Source organism: Theropithecus gelada, chromosome 11 (assembly GCF_003255815.1).
Source record: "Theropithecus gelada isolate Dixy chromosome 11, Tgel_1.0, whole genome shotgun sequence".
Classification (NCBI taxonomy): Eukaryota; Metazoa; Chordata; class Mammalia; order Primates; family Cercopithecidae; genus Theropithecus; species Theropithecus gelada.
Window position 1 is genome coordinate 25,292,767 of NC_037679.1, and position 25,010 is coordinate 25,317,776.

Below are 25,010 nucleotides of genomic sequence, written 5' to 3' on the forward strand. Positions count from 1 at the left end.
TCCTCATTTTTCTTAAATATTTGGTGCTGGTTGTCGTTTATGTATATTTAAATATAGCATAAGATGCTTTTGGATTTAGTAGATAGTGTATGTTTAGTTATTTCAGGATTATTATTAAGAGAATAATCCCAAAATAAACAGCATCAATACAGTAATGTAGTAATATATTTATGATATTTCTTAAAGAGTACCAAGACTTTCAAGTACTATCCCCACCAAGTAAGAGAATCATAGCCTCAGAATAGTTTTTAAAACCACGTTCCTTTCTCTTCTATTTCTCTTCCGCTTTTCCTGTCTGTACTCTGGGCTGCAAAGAGATGCTTTTGCCCCACTGTCAACAGGTAGCCCAGCTTAAATTTAAGCCCAGCTTAAATAAGTTTGGGAGACCAGGGCGTACTCACAGAGGAAAGGATGAAAAGAACTTTGAATGTCATCTAATCCAGTGGTGTCCAAATCTAGCTGAACATCAAAATGGACAGCCCGGAATGTACATTAAAAAGACAATTCTGGGTTCTTGCCCTAGATCCGATTCCAGAAGAGCATCTGCTATACTTTCGTTTTGGGGAGGCTGGGGTGGGGCTTGCTTTTCCGGGTTCTTCAGGCTCAGAAGTGGACTTTCTCCGCGTTCTTTCTCCGCAGGAGATGCCGTGCACTGGCGGTTCTGCAGGTGCGACGCCTGTCACTCCCCAGTGCTGATACCCTCCCGGCACCTTCCTGAGCTTCACCTCCCGGCACAGTGCTCTGAAACGAGCGGAAGCCCCGCCCATCTACCCGCCCCGCGCTCTCCCTTCCCCGCCCCGAATCCGCCTGGCCCCGCCCCTTCCACACGCCCTCCCCGCGGCAATTCCTGGAAACTTGGGGCGGAGCTTCGCTACCGCCTGGTTTTTGCGTAAGGGGCGGCCGCCAGGCCGTTCCCGGAAGTTGATGGCCTTACAGTCGTGGAACTGATTGGCTGATCATGACCGTGCAGTTAGCCAAGATTTTTCCGAGTTGTTTGGGTTGAGTTCAGGAGAAGCATGGCCAGGTCGAGTCGGTACCTACGCCAACTTCAGGGACCTCTGCTTCCACCCAAGGATCTGGTGGAGGAGGACGAAGACTACCTAAACGACGACGTGCAGGAGGATGAAGACTCCGTGTTCGTCGACGCCGAGGAGCTGTGCAATGGGGGCGTAAAGGCTGGCAGCCTCCCCGGGTGCATCCGCGGTGAGGAAGCCCCCTGCCCCGGGGATGGGGTTGGAGGGTCCAACGTAGCGCGTCCCATTCTGGCTTTGCCCTGAGCAAGGCACCCAGTCGCTGCTAACAGATTTAGCTTCTCAATGGTCTAGCTGCTTCATCCTACTTAGGGTAAAGTTTTAACTATAATAGTAGCAGTGACTTTAACTGAGCACATGCTATGTGTTAAGCTTGCTGTATTAATTATTCTCATTCTCTTATTCGTCCTTCGAGGTAGTTTTACACTTGAGGAAACAGTGTATGTTGAGTCTCTATTTCCACCCAGAATCTGAACTTTTTTCTTTCTGACCGCTTATCCTCAAGTTCTATAGAATGAGAACTTGTAACTATTAATCCTATATTGCCTGGAGTCAAATACGTGGTTCTTCCTCAGCTTCTTGGAAAAACAAAACAGGCGGGGTGCAGTGGCTCATGCACTTTGGAAGGCCGAGGCAGATGGATCACTTGAGGTCAGGAGTTCGAGACCAGCCTGACCAAAATGATGAAACCCGTCTCTAGTAAAAAAGAAAAACAACAACAGCAACAACAACAACAACAACAAAACTACAAAATTAGCCGGGCGTGATGTCGCACACCTGCAATCCCAGCTACTTGGGAGGCTGAGGCAGGAAAATTGCCGGAACCCAGGAGGTGGAGGTTGCAGTGAGCTGAGATTGCGCCTTTGCACTCCAGCCTGTGCAACAAGAACGAAACTCTATCTCAAAAAGATAATAATAGTAATAATAAGGAAAGAAAGAAAAGAAAAACGAAACAAAACACAAAGAACACCTCAGTGCACAGATGATTATTAACTAGTGTTAGTAACCTTGTGGTTCGGGTAAACCTTGTGTAAGTAATTTCCTGTGCTATAAGATAGTTTTCTGTGCTATAAGTTATACCTGTTATGTGTACTTTGTGACTGAGACTTAAAATATTTTAATGTGCAGACCAGTGATGTTCAGTAGAACTTTCCATGATGATAGCAGTGTTTTATATCTGCACTGTCTGGTATAATAGCCACTAGCCATATGTAACTGTTGAGAACTTGAAATACAACTAGTGTAACTGAGGAGACAAATTTTTAGTTTTATTACATTTTAATTTAAATAGCCACATGTAGGTGGACAGTACAGATTTAGGCAGAAAAGTTTCAAGTATTTGTGGAGGGCTTAGTCATTCATTCTAAAGTATCATCGACTGGCTAGCATGTTTGGTGCTGGGAAAACCTAGAAAAATATAATACCAAGGTTGCAGTCTTAATGAAGCTTACCTTCTAGTGTATTAAACAAACATTCTTCAATCACAGAAGTAACTATAATGTTACTAAATGCTTAGAAGGAATGCTAAATAGTGCTTTGACAGGTTTTATACATGAGATTCAGGGAAGACTTTTCTGAGTCAGTGACAATTAAGCTGAGGTCTGTAGTAAATGTAGTCAACAGTAAGGGGGAGATCAGTTAAGGCAGATGGAATAACTTGAGTGAAGGGCCATGGCATTTTCAAGAAACTGCACGAAGGCCAGTATTGGCTGAAGTCAGAGTAGCAGAGAGGGGACTGGTTTTAGAAGAGGAACAGCAGACACGTGCTGTGTACTGTGCTTGCCTTTTGGAATACAAAGACAAACGAAACAGTGTCCTGTTTTAGTATTTACAGTGTAGTAGAGGGAGACAGAAAAAGAGGTAGGCAGAATGCAGTGTTACAGGCACCCTAACAGACATCTTTAGAGAGTGCTGTAGGGAGATAAAAGATAGTGATAAGTTTGGTAAAACTTTGAGGAAATGGTTTCTAAATAATCTCCAGAGTTAACTTTTGTGGGTTTTTGTTTGTTTTTTTTTAGTTTTAATTCCTGATGAAAACACACAAGAGACATGTAAAGTGTTGGGACGTTTTCCGATAACAGGTGCTTGGTGGAGAGTGAAGGTACAAGTAAAGCCTGTGGTGGGATCAAGGAGCTATCAATATCAAGTTCAAGGATTTCCGTCTTACTTTTTGCAGTCTGATATGTCACCACCAAATCAAAAACATATCTGTGCTCTCTTTCTTAAAGAGTGTGAGGTCTCCAGTGATGTTATTAATAAATTTTTAGCATGGGTAAATGAGGTATCAAACTACAAAAACCTAAACTTTGAAAATCTTAGGGAAACACTAAGAACTTTCCACAAGGAAACTGGAAGGAAAGATCAAAAGCAGCCTGCACAGAATGGTCAGGAAGAGTTGTTCCCAGACAATGAGATGAGCCTTCCTCTGGAAAACAAAAGTAAGTGTGATTGTTATCATCAAGTTTCAGTGAAATTGACATACTTAATGACTACAGTATTTAAAATATTACCACTAGCATAGTATTCCTTTTAAAAATCCATTTGTTGAAAAATGTGTTTATGTTGCTTTTGGAGTATGCCATTGATATTTCAGGTGTCTCATCTGTAACATGAAGGGATTATATGAGCTGATCTTTAAAATCCTTCCAGTTCCTTTCCACCTCTAAAATTGTGATTTTATCTCTTTCTCTAACTTTTGTACTCATAGAGATTACCTTGAATCATTAATAAAAAAAAAAAAAATCAGTTGCTGGCCAGATGTGGTGGCTGCTCATGCCTGTAATCCCAGCACTTTGGGAGACTGAGGCAGGAGGATCACTTGAGCGCAGGAGATCAAGACTAGCCTGAGCAATATAGTAAGACCTTGTCTCTACAAAAAAATTTTTAAAAATTAGCCAGGTGTGGTGACACATACTTGTAGTCCCAGCTACTTGGGAGGCTGAGGCAGGAGGATCACTTGAGCCCAGAAAATGGAGGCTGCAGTGAGCCATGATTGTACCACTATACTTCAGCCTAGGTGACAGTGAGACACTGTCTTAGTTAAAAAAAAAAAAAATCAGTTGTAAATTATTCTGTTTAAAGAGATAGAGAAGAACAACAAGGATATGAATAATATATTTAGGAAATACTTCAGTCCAAAATGGTTTCAAATAATTTTTAATATGATTTGTTATCTGGACATTCATATATATGGAATATTTCATTTCCTAATTGTATCAAATAAATTTGATGGTACATCAATGAATGACTTCAGTGACAAAAGATTGTGATTATAGAAAATGATTATAAAGGTTACTATGTAAATTACTTATTTTATATCCTTAGCTTTAAATTTATATAATTGAGTCAGAATTTTTGTTCTGTTGTAGTGCAGACAGTAGGAAACAAAAGGCTAAGAAATCATTATTTAAGCATTTAAAGAACATAAATTTTGGTGTTAAACACAATGAAAACCATCTCAGTACAAAAGCAATTGTCATAATATGATTAAAATTGTCTTACTGGTTAAGGCAAATGTACTAATCTGTCTTTGACTTGGATTTCTTGAATTGGTTGTGCAAAATGAGAAAGTACTTCAAATCAGTCATTCTTTGGATTCATTTATGTTTTACTTTGTTCTTTTCTGATATTTTGTAGTTCCATTTAGAAATGTAATGACAGCTTTGCAGTTTCCGAAAATAATGGAATTCCTTCCAGTTCTTCTGCCTCGACACTTTAAATGGCTCATAGAGTCAGGTTCTAAAGAGATGTTGAAAGAGATAGAAGAGATTTTAGGTACACATCCGTGGAAACTTGGATTTAGTAAAGTAAGTAAAACGTTTGCTCAGCATATAGTAATCTTGTGTAAGGTCTGGTTTCAAAGTTGGCAGTTTTTCCTTTCTCTTTCAAAGGAAAGAAATTTGTGTGGACCCCAGTACTGATTTATTTTTATTCAAATGTTGCAACTGTACATAAACTTCTTATGGCTATAGCATAAGAACATTTTATAAGTAGTTATGCAACTTATAGAGTTGCATACATTTGTAATTGAAAAAAAATTGATGACATTCAAATTATCGGTATTAATTTAGTTGTATAATTTAATGTGATCAATGTCCTGTAATTAAATTGTCATTTGCAACTTGAGTATAGATCTCATTGAGGTCAAAAGCTCTTACAAATTTGGCAAGTCCATTCTGCTGTGCAACTCAATGTCCCACTTCCAGTTTGAACTGTTGACAATTTTCATTATTCATGTGATATATCATGATGCCATTTGATTTTTGTTTTGTACAATAACATCATTTATAAATGAATCCACTTCTGTTCTTATTATTAGAGACTATGAGTAGTAAAGGGACACACTGAGGCTCCAGTGGTATTGGAAACCAAATGTGGTACTTAATCTTGGTAGTTCTTGGTTATAAGGTGGTTTTCCAAAGAAAAATACAATTGAGAAACTCTGAGAAAATTCTTGGAACCTCAAGAATGTTTGCAGATGCTGAGTTTGAGAAATACTGGAATAAGGAATTTTTCCCTTACATAAAATGTCTATAAATTCAGTATGCTTTCAAAGATGAGGTTCTGGAACATGAGATTATTATATATATTTATTCAGTGGAGAAGAATGGAAGAGCAATGATTTGTAAAAGGCAGATAATAATAGTTTACCTTTTTGTTTAAAAAAAACCCTGTAAAATCCAATGTTCTTTATAGAGATATTAAGAAGGGAAGATCGTTTTTTAGCTCTTTAGAGGTCTTTGGAGCCTGTTCACATTTCAAGAATAAATTATATAACATTTTATTATTAACAATACACTTTGTGTTAGGCTAATATAATAGAGTAAACATTTATTGAGACCTTACCAGTGTAGAATGGAGATGCAGTCAGGCCCTTACTCTCACTCTTGCTAGGCTCACTGCCTTCCTGGTGAAGCACAGACTTTGCGTTTTTCTTTGTGGTCAAATGAGTTTGAGGCTATATCTATCAAGATCCTAGGGCCAGCCTTCTTCCCTCCCTGCCACTATCCCTTTCTCTCTACCTCTTCTTTTTGTTTTTTTTTTCCCACCCAGGCTGGAGTGCCATGGTGTGATCTCTGCTCACTCGAGTCTCCACCTGGTTCAAGTGATTCTCCTGCCTCAGCTCCTGAATAGCTGGGATTACAGGCGTGTGCCACCACACCCTGTATTTGTAAAAACACAAATAATTTTTGTATTTTTAGTAGGCACAGGGTTTCACCATGTTGGCCAGGCTGGTCTTGAACTCCTGTCCTCAAGTGATCTGCCCACCTTGGCCTCCCAAAGTGCTGGATTACAGGCGTGAGCTACCACACCTGGCCTTCTACCTCCTCTATAAAAAAAAAAAAAAAAAAAATTAAAGCATTACATATCAGCTACTGTATTTTCTGCCTTCTGGATTCAGTGAACACCTGTTTAAGGAGCTGTTGAAGTCCCAGATTCTCTCCCCATTGTGGGCGTTAAGTGATTACTGCTTCCCACCCTAGCAAGAGGATAAGGATTTCTCTTGCCTGATGCCATTCAGCTGAGAGCATCCAGGCTTGGAGATACCAGGTGAGGATAAGGCAGAGATTATCTGGTGGTGACTCAGGTTTTTCATTAGGGAACAGTCCCTTCCCTCTCCCCATGTCAGGATCTGGAAGTGTTTTCTCCTTTCCAGTCACTCTTCTCAGAGAAGAATTGTACATGGAGAGTTTAAGCCTAGTTGCAGCATTCTGGGACTCATGAGAAAAAAAGGAGGCCTGAGGTCCCACCATTCAGCATGTAAACCACTATCCAAGTATTGTGTTAGTTTGCTGGGGCTGCCAGAACAAGTACTGCTGACTGAATGGCTTAAACAACAGAAACTTTTTGTCTTACAGTTCTGGAGGCTACAAGTCTGGGTTGATTTCTTGGCTTGTAGATGGTTATTGTCTCTCATTACGTCTTCACATGGCCTGCCTTTGTTGCTAGTCTATGTCCTAATCTCTTCTTCTTATAAGAATACCAATCATATTAGAGTAGGGCCCATCCGGAGGACCTCATCAATGAGGTGAATGGTCCCCTTTAACCTTAATTACCTCTTTAAAACCCTGTCTCCAAATATAGTCACATTCTGAGGATATTGGGGGTTAGGACAGGACATCAACATATGAATTTTGCAGGGGACGCAGTTCAGCCCATAAAAGGTATGGAGGGCTCAGGAGTGATGTCTCCATCAAGGAAAAATGGAGCCGATAGATGATATGCTCAGTAGATTATAGTGAAGGGAGTTCTGTCTCTTCTGTAGAGTTTAGGCAGAATTGTTGATAGACACGTAGAAAACTAAACAAGCCAAGAAAATGAGGCAGATGTTAACTTCATGATACACACTGAGTTCAACACAAAACTTAATGTAGCAGAGTACATCCTGTCACTCAGCTGTGAATCCTATTTGCATAAGCATAATAAATACCTATTTAACCAAAATTGAACAAAATGTATACTACGACATTTTTCAAATATAGGAACCAAAGAAACACCTGTGGAGGTAATGGTATAAAATAGAATGACCTTCCATAGAGATAGACTTTCCATATTAAGGAGTTAATAATACATATCTAAAATCTTTTAAAAATCAAGGGAAAATATCTACAGTACTTAGAAATATGGAGGTAAATTCTGGAAGAAATAACTAAAGTGTTGGAGATGTCGCCTTTAGAAGGCATGTGAAGAGATAAGGAAAGGATTCAATTTTTTGTGATAAGCCTTATAGTATTATTTCACTTTTAAAACTGTGTGTTAGTGTGATAAAATATAATTTTTATTTAAAAATTTTATAGATCTCTAATTATAGTGCAGCCAGTTAAAAAATAGTGATCTATGGTATTTTCTGCAAATTTCATTGAAGTTCATGTCTTCTGGGATTTAAAAAATTATTAATAAAGAACGTATTCATAAACACTTATGATGTTTATAAACCAACCTGAACTTTATTTCTTAAAGATAACCTACAGAGAGTGGAAACTGTTGCGATGTGAGGCAAGTTGGATAGCATTTTGTCAGTGCGAGTCTCTTCTCCAGCTGATGACTGATTTGGAGAAGAATGCATTAATAATGTATTCCAAACTGAAGCAGATATGTAGAGAACATGGACACACATATGTTGAAGTGAATGACTTAACTTTGACATTGTCAGATCATATGTCATTTCATGCTGCTTCGGACTCTCTGAAGTTTTTGAAGGATATTGGTGTGGTGACATATGAGAAGGCCTGTGTCTTCCCTTACGACCTTTACCAGGCTGAAAGAGCCATCGCCTTTTCAATTTGTGACCTGATGCAGAGGCCTCCTTGGCGTTTATGTGTCGATGTCAAAAAGGTGCTTGCTTCTATTCACACCACAAAACCTGAGAATTCAAGTGATGATGCATTGAATGAGAGCAAACCTGATGAAGCAAGATTAGAAAATCCTGTGGATGTTGTGGACACACAGGACAGTGGTGACCATATTTGGACTAATGGTGAAAATGAAATTAATGCAGAAATAAGTGAAGTTCAGCTGGATCAGGATCAGGTTGAAGTTCCACTGGATCGGGATCAGGTGGCTGCTTTGGAGATGATTTGCTCCAATCCTGTGACAGTCATAAGTGGGAAAGGTGGATGTGGGAAGACCACAATCGTTAGCTGTCTTTTTAAGCATATAGAGCAGTTGGAAGAAAGAGAAGTAAAAAATGCCTGTGAAGATTTTGAACAAGACCAGAATGCTTCAGAAGAATGGATTACCTTTACTGAGCAAAGTCAACTAGAGGCGGGCAAGGCTATAGAAGTTTTGCTCACAGCACCTACAGGGAAAGCAGCTGGCTTACTAAGACAGAAAACTGGTCTTCATGCCTACACACTGTGTCAGGTAAAACCTTTGACATTTCATCTGTAGATAAAACATTTGTTGGCTGGGTGCAGTGGCTCACGCCTGTAATCCCAGCACTTTGGGAGGCTGAGGCGGGCAGATCACAAGGTCAGGAGATGGAGACCATCCTGGTTAACACGGTGGAACCCCGTCTCTACTAAAAATACAAAAAATTAGCCAGGCACGGTGGCACGCACCTGTAGTCCCAGCAATTTGGGAGGCTGAGTCAGGAGAATTGTTTGAACCCAGGAGGCGGAGGTTGCAGTGAGCTGAGATTGCGCCACTGCACTCCAGCCTGGACAACAGAGCGAGACTCCGTCTCAAAAAACAAACAAACAAACAAAATTTACCTTAAAGACAAACTTATTTCTTAAAGCAATCGGTAGGTATTTATTGAATGTCTCCTGGGTCCCTGTCTTGCGGTAACTAATCATTTAGATCAATGCTTTTCAAAACAGCCAGTCTGTAAATTGTTACCAGTTTACACGAGAAAGGAGCTAATGGTAGAAGTAAATCAGTGCACTGCTTCCTTCCTTGAGAAAGTCTTATGGAAAAAAAAAAACAAAAACAAAACTATCGGGTCCAGTGCTGCGGTTCCTGCCTGTAATCCCAGCACTTTGGGAGGCCAAGGTGGGAGGATCACTTGAGCTCAGGAGTTTGAGACTTGCTTGGGCAACATAGTGAGATCTCCATCTCTACAAAAAATTAAAAAACTAGGTGGGCATGGTGGCATGCACCCGTAGTTCCAGCTACTCAGGAGGCTGAAGTGAGAGGATTGTTTGAGGCTGTGAGGTCAAGGCTACAGTGAGCCGTGTTTACACCACTGCAGTCCAGCCTGGGTGACAAGGTAAGACCCTGTCTAAAAACAACAACAAAAAAATCAGTCCCACTAGAGTGTAGGCGTAATGATATAGTTAGTTAAGATCCTGGTACAATATCTGTTTCTCATGGGGGCTGGTTACAAACATGTCACAGTCCATAGACCACATTTTGAGTAGCACTGGAAATGGAAGTAAAAGGCTTATATTTTGTAGGATGAAAGTGAGGACTTTGCTCATCTGGTATAAATGTTTATTTCTTCCACCTGGAACAGTGCCTGACAAATAGTAGTCACACAATAAAAATTTCAAATAAATTAACATTCTTGAGAAAAAAAATAGTATTGAGATATAATTATAAGAATCATGGAGTTTAAGCTTGTAAAGAGTTGGAGAGGTTCCTCTAGCCCTAGGCCTGACCTGCCATTTTATAAAGAAACTTGGTAGTTCGAAGATTTCTAAAGAAGGTAATCATTGAATTGGACTCCAAGGACCATGGAGACTCAGGTGAGGGGAAGGACATTGGACTTACAGGAAAGGCCTTTGCAAAGGCATCGAGGAATATGATCATAGTGTGCATAGAGGGTTTTGGGGTGACTTCATTGACTGGAATGAAGCCCGTGTCTGACAGAATAGTGGAAATTAAACTTGGGTTAGACAGTTAATTCGAGCTTTAAAGTTTGTAAAGTATTTTGACTTATCTCATTACATGCTTGATAAAGTGATGTTATCTCCACATTTACAGAAGAGCCAGTTGAAGTTTGGGGATGTTAAACATCTTGCCCAGGATCTCAGTTAGGTGTAGAACTAGGACTTGAAATGGCATTTCAGCTTGTTGTTCTTTCCATGGCATCATTATTTCCTCATTTATTACAGATGCTGCACACTAACAATGAAACTTGAACTTGGTCTCCTAGGGAGCCATTTAGGTTCCTAAGCAAGAAAGTGAAATGAGGAAGATCTTATAGAGTCGTAGAGCCATGAGCCACTTACATATCTTGCCTATTACCTCCATTTATCACATGAATGAATGGAGACCTAGAGATGTTCAGTGTAGCTTATCGGTAGGAGAGTTTTCTGATCAGTTTATGATTTTTTTTTTTTTTTGTACTATGCCTTCATGTCTGATTAGTCTGAAGGATTGAATTAGAAGGGGACACCCAAAAGGGATTATTACCAAGTTTGATCTGATGTGTCAATTCTGATTAGTTGTTAGTATCTTAGTATCTGCTTGGGGTGCTGAGAGAATATTTCTGAAGCTATGTTTAGGCTCAGGAGAGAGTGTAAGAGCACAGAAAGAGCACTGGAGTGCCATTTATCATCCTTGGACTAGGGTTGCCAGATTTAGCAGATAAAAATATGAATAATTTTTTAGTATAAGTATGTATCAAATAATTCATTGACTTGCTTATACTAAAAAGTCATTTATTGTGTATTTGAAGTTCAAATTTAACTGAATGCCTTGTATTTTATGGGGCAATCCCATCCTGGGATTGTGTGTGGGGGAACCTGGCTGCAAAGCTATTGGAGTCATCAAGGTGCTGATAGATGGATCCTGTATTGAGCTGATCGCACTGGAAATACAGTGAAAAGTGTCAGCATTTTTAAGATAATAAATTGAATATATCATATAACAGGAAAGAAATGGCTAATTCCAAACGTTGTGAGACATGGCTACTGCAAGCACAGGGGGTTTTGGTGAAGGGAATTGATGCACTTGGATAGGAAATGTGAGGGCTTTACTTAATAGACATGTTGAATCTAGTTTTAGTGGAAAAATTAGATGATGATGTGATATGATACCATTTAGAAAATCTGTACTTAATACAGATTGAAAATTTGAAATGCTCCAGTGAGCTTTTTCTTTGAGTGTTACGTCAGTGCTCAAAAAGTTAAGGATTTTGGATTTTGAGTTTGTAGATTAGGGATACTCAACCTATAAATGTTCATACTGATGACATAGAAACATTTTTGGAATGACATACACTAAAATATTGAATGTTCTCTGGTTGTAATTTTACAACCATTTTTTTACTCATCTATATTTAAAAAATAATAAATAGTATTACATTTGTAGTAAAGAATGTTGTTTTTTATTTGTTGTTGGGGATGGTGTGGTGGTAGTTTTTAAAAAGTTGAGGTGTGAAAATTTGGAATATTTAAAAGAAAAAGTAGTATTTTCATAATTAGATTGAGAAAGCGCTGCTTTTATTTCAGAATGGAGTACTATGGTTGGGAGAAGGGGAGGGCTTCAGTGGCGTGTCTCAGATGGCCACAAGGTTTATTTGGGAATGGAAAAGAATAGGGAGCTTTCTGTGTTTAAGAACGATGAGAGAAGTGTTGAGATTTTGGAACAATCTGACTTTTTTTTCGTTTTTAGGTTTATTTGGTCTGTCTGTTCTGCATGTTCAACCCTATAACTTTTGTGTTTCTCTACTTCCCACCCACCCCTGCCAATTTAAGAGTTTTGCCTTAAAATAACTTGCTATTAATTATTGGTTTTGTAGATTTTATAACCTGACTTTAGGAATGCCATACTTTGCTTGTAGGTCAATTATAGCTTCTATTCATGGAATCAAACAATGATGACCACAAACAAACCATGGAAATTTTCTTCGGTTAGAGTTCTGGTTGTGGATGAAGGGAGTTTGGTGTCTGTAGGAATCTTCAAATCGGTCTTAAATTTATTGTGTGAGCACTCCAAACTTTCTAAGCTTATTATCCTTGGTAAGTTAAAATATTGTTGGAATTCTGATGTCTATTTCAAAGTATTGTGGTTAGTTGGTTGTGTACACCACTTAGTTGGTTGTTTACACCAGAACTGATACTAAAGCTACACTAAGTTAAATCTGACCACTCTCCTAATCAGCTTGGGTTGTTCTGTTTTGGCCAGGATCTTAGCAGGCTGGGATGTGAATGAAATAGGGTTGTGAAGGGTTACTGCTAATCACCTAAATGATGGCTATTAATATAGTAGAAGTGCCACAGATTCAGAGTAAATCAGGATGTGGATCATTTGGAAATAATAAAAAGTTTGAATTATAGACCACTTAAAAGTAATTTTATGATTCTAAGCTAATAAATTAGACCTCACCAGCCTCTTAAGTTCTTCCAATTCTGGTAAGATTCAGTTAGATTCTCTTGGGTTGTCATGCTTTGTAGAACATATGATTTAATGGAGAAAAAAATAAAATCACAATTGGAGAATCAAGTTGTATATGAAAACTATTTTTTTTTTTAGGTACTTGAGGATGTATTTTAAGCAGCTGATTCTATTAATGGCTTAAGCCTTCTCTCTGCTTCCCCCAGTACATGTTTTTCTTATATTTACGGCTTATTTGTTGCAAGCAAAAAATATTTTTGATAGAGCAGAACATCACTATAAGATTACTGGAATGTATCTGTTATCAAATGCATGTATTTGTTGTATATTTTGTACACTTATTTTATCTATTTGAGGCTATAGATTCTTCCACATTCAGTAAGACATTGAACATGATTGAAAAAGGGACTAACTACAATGTCTAAGGCTCGTTTTTTTTTTTTCCCCCTAATATGTTGACTAAAACATATGCCTCTACCCAGTTTCCCTGTGGTTATAGGTATGAAAGATGTTCAATTTAGATTTTGTCACCTTATTGTGTTATTACTATTTTTATATCTTATACTGTTTAAATGTTGTTTTTTGTAAAATATTTAACTTTAAACTCTTAAGTAATTTTAAACAATCTTGGGGGTATTTTTTCTCAGAGTAAGTCTTCCTACTATATCTTTTTTTTTTCTTTTAGGTGACATTAGACAGTTACCCAGTATTGAACCTGGTAACTTGCTGAAAGATCTTTTTGAGACTCTAAAATCAAGAAATTGTGCTATTGAGCTAAAGACAAACCATAGAGCAGAATCTCAGCTAATTGTGGACAATGCTACAAGGTATAATATTACTAAGAGTTTGCATTTTCTGTCTGTTGTATTAGAAATAAAAAAAATGGCATTTGAATTAGAATGATTTAGTACAATACATTTACTATACCGTTTAGCAAAACTCTTCCATCCTTCAGCTATAAACCTTTTGCCCTACAGTTAGAAAAGCAAAGTTAATGTTTTTCATTACTGGTCCAGCATAAGTTATTATTGAAATTTAAAAATGGATGAGGTTTCCTGATTTTAAAAGTATGTATATGAATTAAAATTGTATTAAGCTTAAGGACTAGAATAAGCCCAAGGGGAATGGAGATTTGGAAATACATGCAAGGGAGAATTGGGGAAGAAATATCCCCTAATTTTTGTGGGAGAAAGCTGAACGCAAAAGAATTGAATGTGGTATTTCACTCCTAGATGAATCCTAGAGGCACCCATGGCATCTTACTTCCCTTAAATAGAAAAGAACCCTTCTCTTCCTTTCATCTTTGCATAAGCCTTTGGAGTTATCCTCTGTCAGCTCAGACATTTGGTTTCTCCATAATCCATACATATGAAAATCACAGTCATCATTATTTCATGACATTTATTTTAATACAGTCATGCGCCACATAGTGTTCGGTCAACAACAGATTGCATCTATGACAGTGGTGCCATAAGATTATAAAACTATACTTTTACTGTACCTTTTCTGTGTTTAAATATGTTTACACACACAAATACTTACCACTGTGTTACAATTGGGTACAGCATTCAGTATAGTAACATGCTGTGCAGGTTTGTACCCTAGGAGCAATAGGCTGTACCATATAGCCTAGATGTGTAGCCTAGGCTATACCATCTAGGTTTGTGTAAGTGCACTCTATGCTATTCACACAACGATGAACATTGCCAAATGATGCATTTCTCAAAACATATCCCTATCATTAATTGGTGTGACTGTATTAAAATCTCTAGATACAATGGGACCTTTGAATACTGAGTCTATGTTAGTCATTGTGCCAAAATGTATCTCTGGTTTTTACTCTTTTTTACAAAATGTTTTGTTGCTTGAACATCTCCTAAGTAGGATGTAGCAGAAACTAGAAGAAGGGTGTCCAGTCTTTTGGCTTCCCTGGGCCACACTGGGAGAAGAATTGTCTTAGGCCCCACGTAAAATACACTAACACTAATGATAGCTAATAAGCTAAAAAAAAAAAAAAAAAAATCCTAAGCCGGGCACAGTGGCTCACGCCTGTAATCCCAGCACTTTGGGAGGATGAGGCAGGCGGATCCCCTGAGGTCAGGAGTTTGAGACCAGCCTGGCCAACCCAGTGAAACCCCATCTCTATTAAAAATACAAAAAGTTAAATTAGCTGGGTGTGGTGGCCGGCACCTGTAGTCCCAGCTACTTGGGAGGTTGAGGCAGGAGAATGGCGTGAACCTGCAGAGCTTGCAGTGAGCTGAGATCACACCACTGCACTCCAGCGTGGGCAACAGAGCGAGACTCCGTTTCAACAACAACAACAACAATAACAACAACAAAAATTAGCTGGGCATGGTGGTGGGCGCCTGTGATCCCAGCTACTCGGGAGGCTGAGGCAGGAGAATGACTTGAACCCTGGAGGCAGAAGTTGCAGTGAGCCGAGATCGCGCCATTGCACTCCAGCCTGGGTGATAGAGCGTGACTCCGTCTCAAAAAACCGTAAAAAAAATCTCATAATGTTTTAAAAAAGTTTATGAATTTGTGTTGGGCTGCATTTAAAGCCCTACTTGGCCTCATGTGGCTCCTGGGCCAGACAAGCTTGAACTAAAATACTCAAAACCTACTTTCTCTAAGCCTCTGTCTACCTTGGTGGATAAAACTGTGGGAGTAGAGAAGGAATTGACAGGAATAGGGTAGACAGTGTGGGTTCATATTAAGACATTAAGAAAACTAATGGAGTTGGATGTAGAATATTCTTTTCCTGTAATCTTTCTGCTTCTACCTAAAGGCCACCCCATTTTTGGTAGATGATTAGTCATTTTAAAGTCCAAGAAACTTGGAGGAATCTAAAGCATATTAGATGTCTCAGAACTCAATTTTATCTGAAATTCAGGAGTTCTTTTTAGTAACTCTTTCAATATCATTTGGTTCTAGCTGTGCTCCTTTCATCATTTTGTCTTAATCATAATGCTCAAATATTTATTGACTGTGAAGGATCCCTACTATATACCAGGGGAAAGCTCCTGGAGATAGAAGGTGCTACATGCCTTGGGTCAGAAGTAAAACAGGAAATCTGTGATGATTCTTAAGGTCCCAATTAAATCTGGGCTATCGCCAGCAAGAATAGCCTCATTCCCTCTCTGTTCCTTTCCACTTTTGTTTGGGAAAGGGTGAAGAAGGCACAGTAGGGTACCACCACCTCTGATGACCAGGCTGCTGTTAGGTCCGGTCAAGGAGTCAGTCTTCTTCGAAATAACCATACCTTACTCTGGTTTCTGATATGATTTGCTAGTCTTGGAAAATATAAGAATGAAAGAAGGATGAGGAAGGAATAGAAGCAACTAGATGTGGATACTTGGTTCAGTTGAGAAACTGGGATTATAGGTGGAATATACAGAGGAGAGAGGAGAATATAATGTAAACATGTGGAAAAGGCCTGAACCAGTTCAAATTAATTTAAATAGAAAGGGATATGGAGTAAAATGAACCTATTTGCCTCCCAATTCTCCTGTTTTCTGTTTTTGTGGCCTTGGGCAACCCACTATACTTGACTAAACCTCACATTGTTTACCTGTGAAATAAGGATAATACCTTCCTTGCATGGTTCTTTTGTGATCTGGAGATAAATAGACCAGGTTTTCAGAATGGTGCCTAGTAAACCCTCTGATAATTTTTTTTTTCCTGATCCTATTAGTTTGCTAAGGACTGATTGCTAACATGTAGTACTATAACTTTATTGTCTTCTATTATACAACTCATGTACTGTTTACAATGCATACCTGGATGACCCTTTCTCTCTGTTATCTATTAATAGATACTAATTATTATAGGACATTAGCTCTGATCATATATGAAGACATTTTTGGATGATAATGTTCTTTGTGCGTGTGTGTTATCTTTATTCAAGAATCTCAAGACGCCAGTTTCCAAAATTTGATGCAGAACTAAATATCTCTGATAATCCAACATTACCCATCTCAATTCAAGATAAGACATTTATTTTTGTCAGACTCCCAGAAGAGGATGCCAGTTCTCAGTCATCTAAAACTAATCATCACTCTTGTAAGTATAAACTTCTATGAGATGTAGGGTTAAGTATAAGTATTTAAGTTTTGTAACATAGTTATTAAATGACTAGTTATAATTTTATTTGATGGTAAAGAGAAATATTGCTAGCAAAAAAATGAGACATTGAAAATAAATGAACTAACTTAGTAATCATCAAAAGCAGAATACTCTAGAGTTTTATAAAGAAGTAAGCTCTTGACACATAAATGCTCTGTAAATTTTGTTGAGTGAATAAATGGATGTAGGTGATTTCGTTTAAAATAAAGCAAAGCCCCAATAATTCAGGTTCATTTAGGAGAAAGTAAGTCTTAATTAATGAAGTTTTTCCTTCCTTGCAATTTGAAAAGGAAATACATTCATTTTGAATACAAATACTCAATGCTAATAAAAGCAAGCACTTTTATTTTGTTTCTGAAACAAAAATTGTGACTCAAACTGTTGTCAAGTTTAATTCCTAATAGTTCTGTTTTATAAAATGAGTAGAAGCATGGCTTCTAATTATGGATGTTAGGACGACAGCAGGACAGGGTTGAGAACGAATGTGGGACAGGAAGTCTTCTCCTTTATGTATATGACCTGTGTCATGTTACTTAACCATTTGTAAAATGGGAACCATAGTGGAACTCCCTGTGGAGCTATTATGAGGGTTGAGGGCATTCATCAGTTATGAGACACTCTATAAATATCAGTTTGATGTGACTAACAGATGTTATTAAATTAGCTATTGCAAGTGAATTTATTTAAATAGATTGAACCTATTAAATATTGATCTTTATTTTCATTATAAACTCACCTAGCAAACCTTTTAAAAATGGTGTAATGGTTTTCTCAAAATTGACTTAGTAAAGGTTTAAATGATTATTATTGAGGACTTTTTGTAGTTGCCACTGTTCTCAAAGGTATATCCTTCCCACTTAACCACTTTCACTGTATATGTGAAAGTGATGACATACAACTTTATCTGTTAGCCTTTTCCCCTTAGTGTGTGTGTGTCCCCAGTCTCATTTCCCTTGGGTTAATGATCATTCACATGTTACAACAATGTATTTAAATAAATGGGATCATACATAGTGTTCTATAATGTGCTTTTTTAATATTTATTGTAGAAACTAATTTTTTCTTTCTATTTTTCATTCAGCAAATACTTATTGAGCTCCTGTTATATACTAGATACAATAGATAAAGCAGAGGAAAAGATTTTAAAAATTGTCCCTGAGGTTATTGTGCTTTCATTCTAGTGTGGGAAACAGATAATTAAAAAGTAAACAAGTATAAATATATTTTCAAACATCAGAGTACAAAGAATCAAGTAGACCTAACTGAATACTTACTAGTGACTGATGAAATTTGTTGCAAGATTGCTTTAGATTGTGGGGGCCAAGGGTTTGAGAAACAATACTCCTTAAAAAAAAAAGTCAACGATACAGGAATGTTTGAAGTAAGAATTAATGTTCCCTGGTAATTTTCCTTTCTCTTCTTCCCCCAGGACAATCCCATTAAGATCACACACACAGTAAAAGCTTGGTGTTTATCCTTTTAACCTTATTATATCCATATATAAACATATTTATTTCAGTTTTACATAAATTGGTTTGTAAGCTGCATATTGTTTTGTGACTTATAAATGTATGTTAAATAATTAATAGCTAATGTTTATTCTCACAGCTTAGTTAATAGTAGGTCCTATTTACAGATGAGGAAAATGAGACTTAGTTAAACAGATCTCTTTCTTTGCCACTTCACTTAATTCTACCTAAAATATTGTTGGTTTTATTTCTGCTACCCATTCTTTGCATTAATGAGAATATACTTTTTTAAAAAGTTGTCCATTTTAGACTGGTAGCAGAGCTTAACTGATGCTGCTTTTCTAAATTAAAAACTTCTGCTGGAAAATTAGTCTCTTCTTCAAGGAAATTGAGTAAATATTCCTCAGAGAAGCATATAGTACTTTTTCACTAATAATTAAGTTATTAAGTAAATTATGCCCATGATTACAAAGTACTAAGACCTAAGACAGGATTCATATTTGGGCTAGAATTTCAGAGATGCTAAAATGTGAGAAAAATGTATATTTCAGAATTAATAAAATACATTGTACATATCGATCTGCAAGATTTGGAGAAAGTGAAAAAAGCAAGGTATGGAACAGTGCCATCCTGTACATGTAAAAAATAACAGTATGCTGGGAGACCTTTTGAAATTCCTGCTCCAGAAGCCAGGGGTTGGCTGAGGGTGAGCTGAGTCTTGGCCGTTTTCTAGCGGTAATCCTTCCTTCATCTGAAAAATGAAGGGCTCAGCAGGCAGCTAAATTTGTCTTCCCAGAGCAGGGCATCACAAGGCATGGGCTTTTTTATTCCCTTGTGATTCTTCTGCTACTCGGGAAACACACATGGGAAAATGCTTGTATTTCCACGAGCCTTAGTTTTCATATTCACAATATGGATGTCATCAGAAGTGAGACTCCCCAACGGCTGTAGGGCATGAGCATCATTGGAATGGATGCCCCCACTATGCCAGGGTTAACCTTTTAGTTGCTAGATCATGGGGAGGTCTGGGGAGAAGGAAAGAGATGGTTGGGGTGGGGAGTAGAGCATTGTGTTTTAGGGGAGTGGCTGTTTTCCAGGTAATACGAAAGTATTGCTATGTTTTAGACAAGTACGTGCCAGTTGAATATCAGCTCTGAATATAACAGCACCTACCACATGTGGGTGTCCTGCATATTAAATGATATAACATATAAGGCCTGTATATTGTCAAGTTGTAACTCATTACTAATATGATCACAAGGACTTAAAACAGGATGTTTTACATTAGTCATGCTGTTACACACTTTGTACTCCTGTTTATTTCTTAAATTCAGTGTTCATAAACCATCAGCAAATACACAGTGAGTCTATTACAAATGGGGAACTGTCCTGGCCAGGGGTTGACCTCTCTGTTGAAGGTGGATTGTCTCAGAACCCTTCTTTTCATTCTCTTTCCTATTGCCCTGGCTGATGTGGGGAATGAAGTTGACATTCCCATGATGAACTTGTATTCCATTTGGTGAGATATTTTCCCAGGGCCCCTTACCAGGAATTCCAAATTAGTTTCTTCATAGAAATTGTATTATAATTTGGTGATTTTCTGTGTTAACTTTTTTCTCTTGAATTATAGGTTTATATTCTACAGTTAAAACTTTACTGCAAGAAAATGACTTACAAAATGCAAAAACATCACAATTTATTGCATTTAGAAGGTAAAGCATTTAAAATATTTTAATATTTCTAATCTAGCTTTTAAATCTCATAAATTATTAATATAGATCCTATTTGGATGGGAGATTCCAATATTTCATCACTGTTAATTTTCTTTCTTATTTTGGGGTATGTCTTTGTTAGACATGGCAGAGTGCACTTTCTAAACAGAGCCCTTTCCACCAAGTATTATATTTAGAAGTTCATAGGGACTCTGAATGGAACAAAAGCTTATATTAAGATAAAAACTACAGGCTGGCCTTGGTGGCTCACACCTGTAATCCCAGCACTTTGAGAGGCCAAGGGGGGCGGATCACTTGAGGTCAGGAGTTTGAGACCAGCCTGGCCAACATGGTAAGCACCCTCTGCCTACTAAACATACAAAAATTAGCTAGACATCGTGGCCCACACCTGTAATCCCAGCTTCTTGAGAGTCTGAGGCAGGAGAATCACTTGAACCTGTGAGTTGGAGGTTGCAGTGAGCCGAGATGGCGCCACTGCACTATAGCCTGGACGACAGTGCAAGACTGTGTCTCAAAACCAAAACCAAAACAAAAACAAAAAACTACAAAAATACTATTTCTTGGAGAAAGTCTTGGAAACTTTTTGTAGAATCTAGTATGTCATAATTGCTGATAACAAAAGTAAACCTGTAGCAGGTACCATTAAGGTGACCCCTGCATTTTTGTGTGTTTCAGGCAAGACTGTGATCTAATTAACGACTGCTGCTGCAAACACTACACAGGCCACCTCAACAAGTGAGTGTCTTCGAGAACTGAAACTTTTAAGGAGAGTCCTTTGGTTTGCTGTTTTTTTCTTTGCTTTGATGTTTGTCACCTGTTTCCATATATTTAAAAATAGCTTTTTTCCCATTTGTGAAATATAATGATCTCTTCAATTAAATACAATATATGAATACATCCTTGGGAATTGATATTTTAGTAATGAGTGGAATAAAAAGAAAAATTAGGAGTGAAATTTTTTTGGTTTCAACCTTAGCAGCCTTCAACTTCTCCAAGATAAGCATGGGGAGCTCAGGGGAATTTTAAAAATTATGTGTGTAGTGTTTCTGGGAACCTTAGCAACAGGGTGCCTGCAGAGAGCAACTTAGTGAATGTCTGTCTATCAGAGAAACATGAGTGTAGACAAGCCACTGTGGTCATACATAGGAAAAATTAATTCATTTCTCTTGAATTGACCAATACCTGCTTTGCACTAAGTATAGACATTCTAGATATGTATAAGATGCAGGTGGAGTGCCTGTCTTCTGAGGGAAGATACACAAAAAATCTGTCAGGTAGCCCAACAAGAGGCCAGAAAGCATGGACTTGAGGCCATATACCCAGGGTCCCAGGAACTGCGATGATGGGCCAGGTCGTTTCCCTCTCCCACGTCTATAAAAGCGGGTATGGACACAGAATTTCCCTTACAGAGTTGTAGTAAGAATGAAATGAAATAATGTACCTAAAGCAGTTAGTGCAATAGCTGGCCTATCACCACCACTTCCTCAATTTGCTGCTGTTGTACTGATATAGTGTCATAATTATTATAATAATATGTATAAGTGCTGTAAGACCTCAAAAAGACCTCAAATAGCGTAATGATAAGAGAGATTGGAGAGCAGAGGATTAATTTTAAAGGAAAAAATATCGAGATTTGTGGTAACTTTTAGAATATAAGGGGGAGGAGAGGCATCAGCACTTAAGCCAAAATTTCTAACGTGAAAAAATTTGACTGGGAGATGTCGTTGAGTTTGAGGCGCTGCAGACAGTATGTATAAATAATCAGACGACAGCTATGGGAGCCTGATTTCTTGTTGCCCATTGGAGAATGAAAGTGTTGTAAAGAAAATATGGGAATTATTCTGATAATTGAATCGAGTCTGAGTAGGAATTAATGCTTGAACAAATGAAATGGAGACTTTCCAAACTTTGATTATATATTATCATTTTCTATCCCAGAGACCATCAGAACAGACTTGTGTTTGGAATTGGTGATAAAATTTGTTGTACTAGGAATGCATACCTCTCAGACTTACTCCCTGAAAGTATCTCTGGAAGTCAGCAAAATAATGATCTAGACACCAGTGGTGAAGACTTTTCTGGTACTCTTCATGATTTTGCTAAAAATAAGCATGACTTTGAAAGTAATGTTCGACTGTGCAATGGAGAAATATTTTTCATAACTAATGTAAGTGAAAACAGAAGATAATGTCTTTTAACTAATTAGAGATATATTTGGTTATTTTATTGTCCTAGGATTGATTCAGAATCTAATGATATCAGAGTTGACATTCTTGTTTCATGATTTTTTTGTTAAGGATTTTGGGCATCCATTTTTATGAAGGATATGGGTAGTTATCTAGTAATGTCCCGTCTGGCTTTAGTATCAGAATAATGCTGGCCTTATAAAGTGAGTTGGGAAGTGCTGCTTCTTATATTTTCTAGAAGATTTTATGAAGAAACATTTTTAATAAAGTTGAAGTACTTGAGTAACAAAAAACAAGGCATAGACGAGACATATATTTTAAAAAGCATCATTTCCTTTGTTGCTGCTTAAATGTACAAACTATATAAGTGGTTGCCATGTATTTATTTTCACAGTGTAGATACCCTCCTTGAAAGCTGTGAGGAAAAGTAAACTTTGCAAACAATCTACTCAGACTTATGTAGTCAATATAAGAAATGAAATGTATAGATTTCAAAATAAGAAATAACAGACTGTTCTTCAGAGTCAAATTGAAGATAAGTTTCAAAGACTAAAAACTTATATTTGTGTTTATTAAAATATTTGGGTATAGATATATTCAGTTTGTGCTGAAATGCAAATTTTAAGCCTTTTGAAATTCTTAATTGTAATTGTAATTCTTACGTTTTATGTTTGACCCAAAGATAGAATATCTTTGAACATATTTGAACGTAGAACATATTTGAAGGTATGAAAAATAGTTCTTTGTTTTGGTGACAGGATGTAACTGATGTAACTTTTGGAATGAGAAGATCTTTGACCATTAATAATATGGCTGGCCTGGAAGTAACTGTGGATTTTAAGAAGCTGATGAAATATTGTCGCATAAAACATGCATGGGCAAGAACTATTCACACTTTTCAGGTAAGAGGGGACTTTTATAAAACCCTTTAAATAATTTATCAACCTTACAGCACCTTGCATTGTTTTCGTCATTTTTTGTTGCACTTATTAGCAAACAAAAATTAGGAAACAAAATACACGAAAGTACAGAACATAATATAGAGATGCCAGCCTTTTGCTCTTTTTTGCTCCAGAGCTCTCTTTATTTTTAGAAATGAAGGCATTATAGGTAAAGTCTCCTCCTTCAGGTCTTCCTCTCCCTGCCTGAGTCTCCAGTATGGCTTGGCATGGCACTGTACTCATCTTATCTTTGGTTAAATTCTGATATTTTGTTCATCATGAATACTTTTGTGCCTTAATTTTGATTTACAAAACTGTTACATTAAAATATCTTGATTTATCTCGATTGCCGAGTTTCTTGGCAACCCCTTAAATTTTGTACTGGAGGTGAGTTCCTCACTTGCCTTGCCCTAGTCCTGGGCCTGCCTCCCGCCTTCCTCCGAAGTGACTTCTGCCCTGAATTTGGTATGTATCACTCCTATTCATGTAGAAGCAATATATATGGTTGTTCTCTGTGTTACTGAGGTTTATGTAAATGGTATCATCTTGTTTCTATACTTTTGCAACTAGCTTTTATTTTTTATTTTTGGCCTTATCAGCTTTGTGGGGTATAATTTACATACGGTTTTATTATAAAGTGGGATGAGTTTTGACAAATGTATCCTCTCCCTCCATCTTTGTGAGGCAATCTTTCTTCTTTTTTTTCCCCCTAACTTACGTGGGAATATTGTTAGGTTTACAGAAGAGTTGAATGATATGGCAGAGAGTTTTCATATACCCTTCACCCAGCTTTCCCTGGTGTTTAACATTTTATGACTATGGCATATTCATCAAAACTAAGAAATTACTATTGCTGTAAGACTGCTGACTAAACTATGCATATTCAAATTGCACCAGTTTTTCCATCAATGTCCTTTTGCTGTTCTAGGACGGCATATTGAGTTCAGTGCAACTTGCCTTTATGCTTTATTTTAAAACGCTTGAATTCTCGTCTGTTACTAGTGACTCTGTTGTGCATCTCTGTTTTGAGCTTCCTTCTCTGCTGTTGGTATCTTGCTTTAATGTAAAGGTTGCATCAACCCTCATTTTTCTTTTTTTTGAGACAGTCTAGCTGTGTCGCCCAGGCTGGAGAACTGTGGTGTGATCTTGGCTCACTGTAAGTTCCACTTCCCAGGTTCAAGTGATTCTCCTGCTTCAGCTTCCCGAGTAGCTGGAATTATAGGCGCATGCCACCATGACTGGCTAATTTCTGTATTCTTAGTAGAGACAGGGTTTCACCATGTTGGTCAGGCTGGTCTCAAACTCCTGACCTTGTGATCCACCCGTCTCGGCCTCCCAAAGTGCTGGGATTACAGGCATGAGCCACTGCACCTGGCCCAACCCTCATTTTTGTGCAGAAAAATTTAGATCAGCCCAAATTTTCTACTAGTAAGCAAACATTAATTAGCATAGAGTTTTTTTTTTTTTAAGTGGGTGGGGCTTTATTTATTAACTTATCCCATCTTGGTTCCAAAAAGAATTTGAAATGGCTTATTAAAAATGCCCACAATTCACCTGATTTGTTTTTTTTAAGGTAAAAAAGGGTGGGGTATGGTGGCTTACGCTTGTAATCCCAGCACTTTGGGAGGCCAAGGTGGGTGGATCATCTGTGGTCGGGAGTTCAAGACCAACCCTGGCCAACATGGCAAAACCCCATCTCTACTAAAAAATACAAAAAAAGTAACTGGGCATGGTGGTGGGC

At 37.7% G+C, this 25,010-nt stretch overlaps 1 protein-coding gene across 1 annotated transcript in view; it reads left to right on the forward strand.

Moving 5' to 3' along the window:
- The first annotated feature begins 957 nt into the window (after positions 1 to 957).
- HELB (DNA helicase B) overlaps positions 958 to 25,010 on the forward strand; it is a 36,032-nt gene continuing 11,979 nt past the window's right edge. Inside the window, exons 1-11 of the mRNA XM_025402731.1 lie at positions 958 to 1,203; positions 3,050 to 3,469; positions 4,668 to 4,837; positions 7,992 to 8,894; positions 12,262 to 12,439; positions 13,501 to 13,642; positions 16,723 to 16,877; positions 20,040 to 20,121; positions 20,818 to 20,877; positions 22,081 to 22,309; positions 23,087 to 23,230. Coding sequence (XP_025258516.1) covers positions 1,017 to 1,203; positions 3,050 to 3,469; positions 4,668 to 4,837; positions 7,992 to 8,894; positions 12,262 to 12,439; positions 13,501 to 13,642; positions 16,723 to 16,877; positions 20,040 to 20,121; positions 20,818 to 20,877; positions 22,081 to 22,309; positions 23,087 to 23,230 — 2,670 coding nt within the window. The 5' untranslated portion in view covers positions 958 to 1,016. The remainder of the gene's footprint in view (positions 1,204 to 3,049; positions 3,470 to 4,667; positions 4,838 to 7,991; positions 8,895 to 12,261; positions 12,440 to 13,500; positions 13,643 to 16,722; positions 16,878 to 20,039; positions 20,122 to 20,817; positions 20,878 to 22,080; positions 22,310 to 23,086; positions 23,231 to 25,010) is intronic.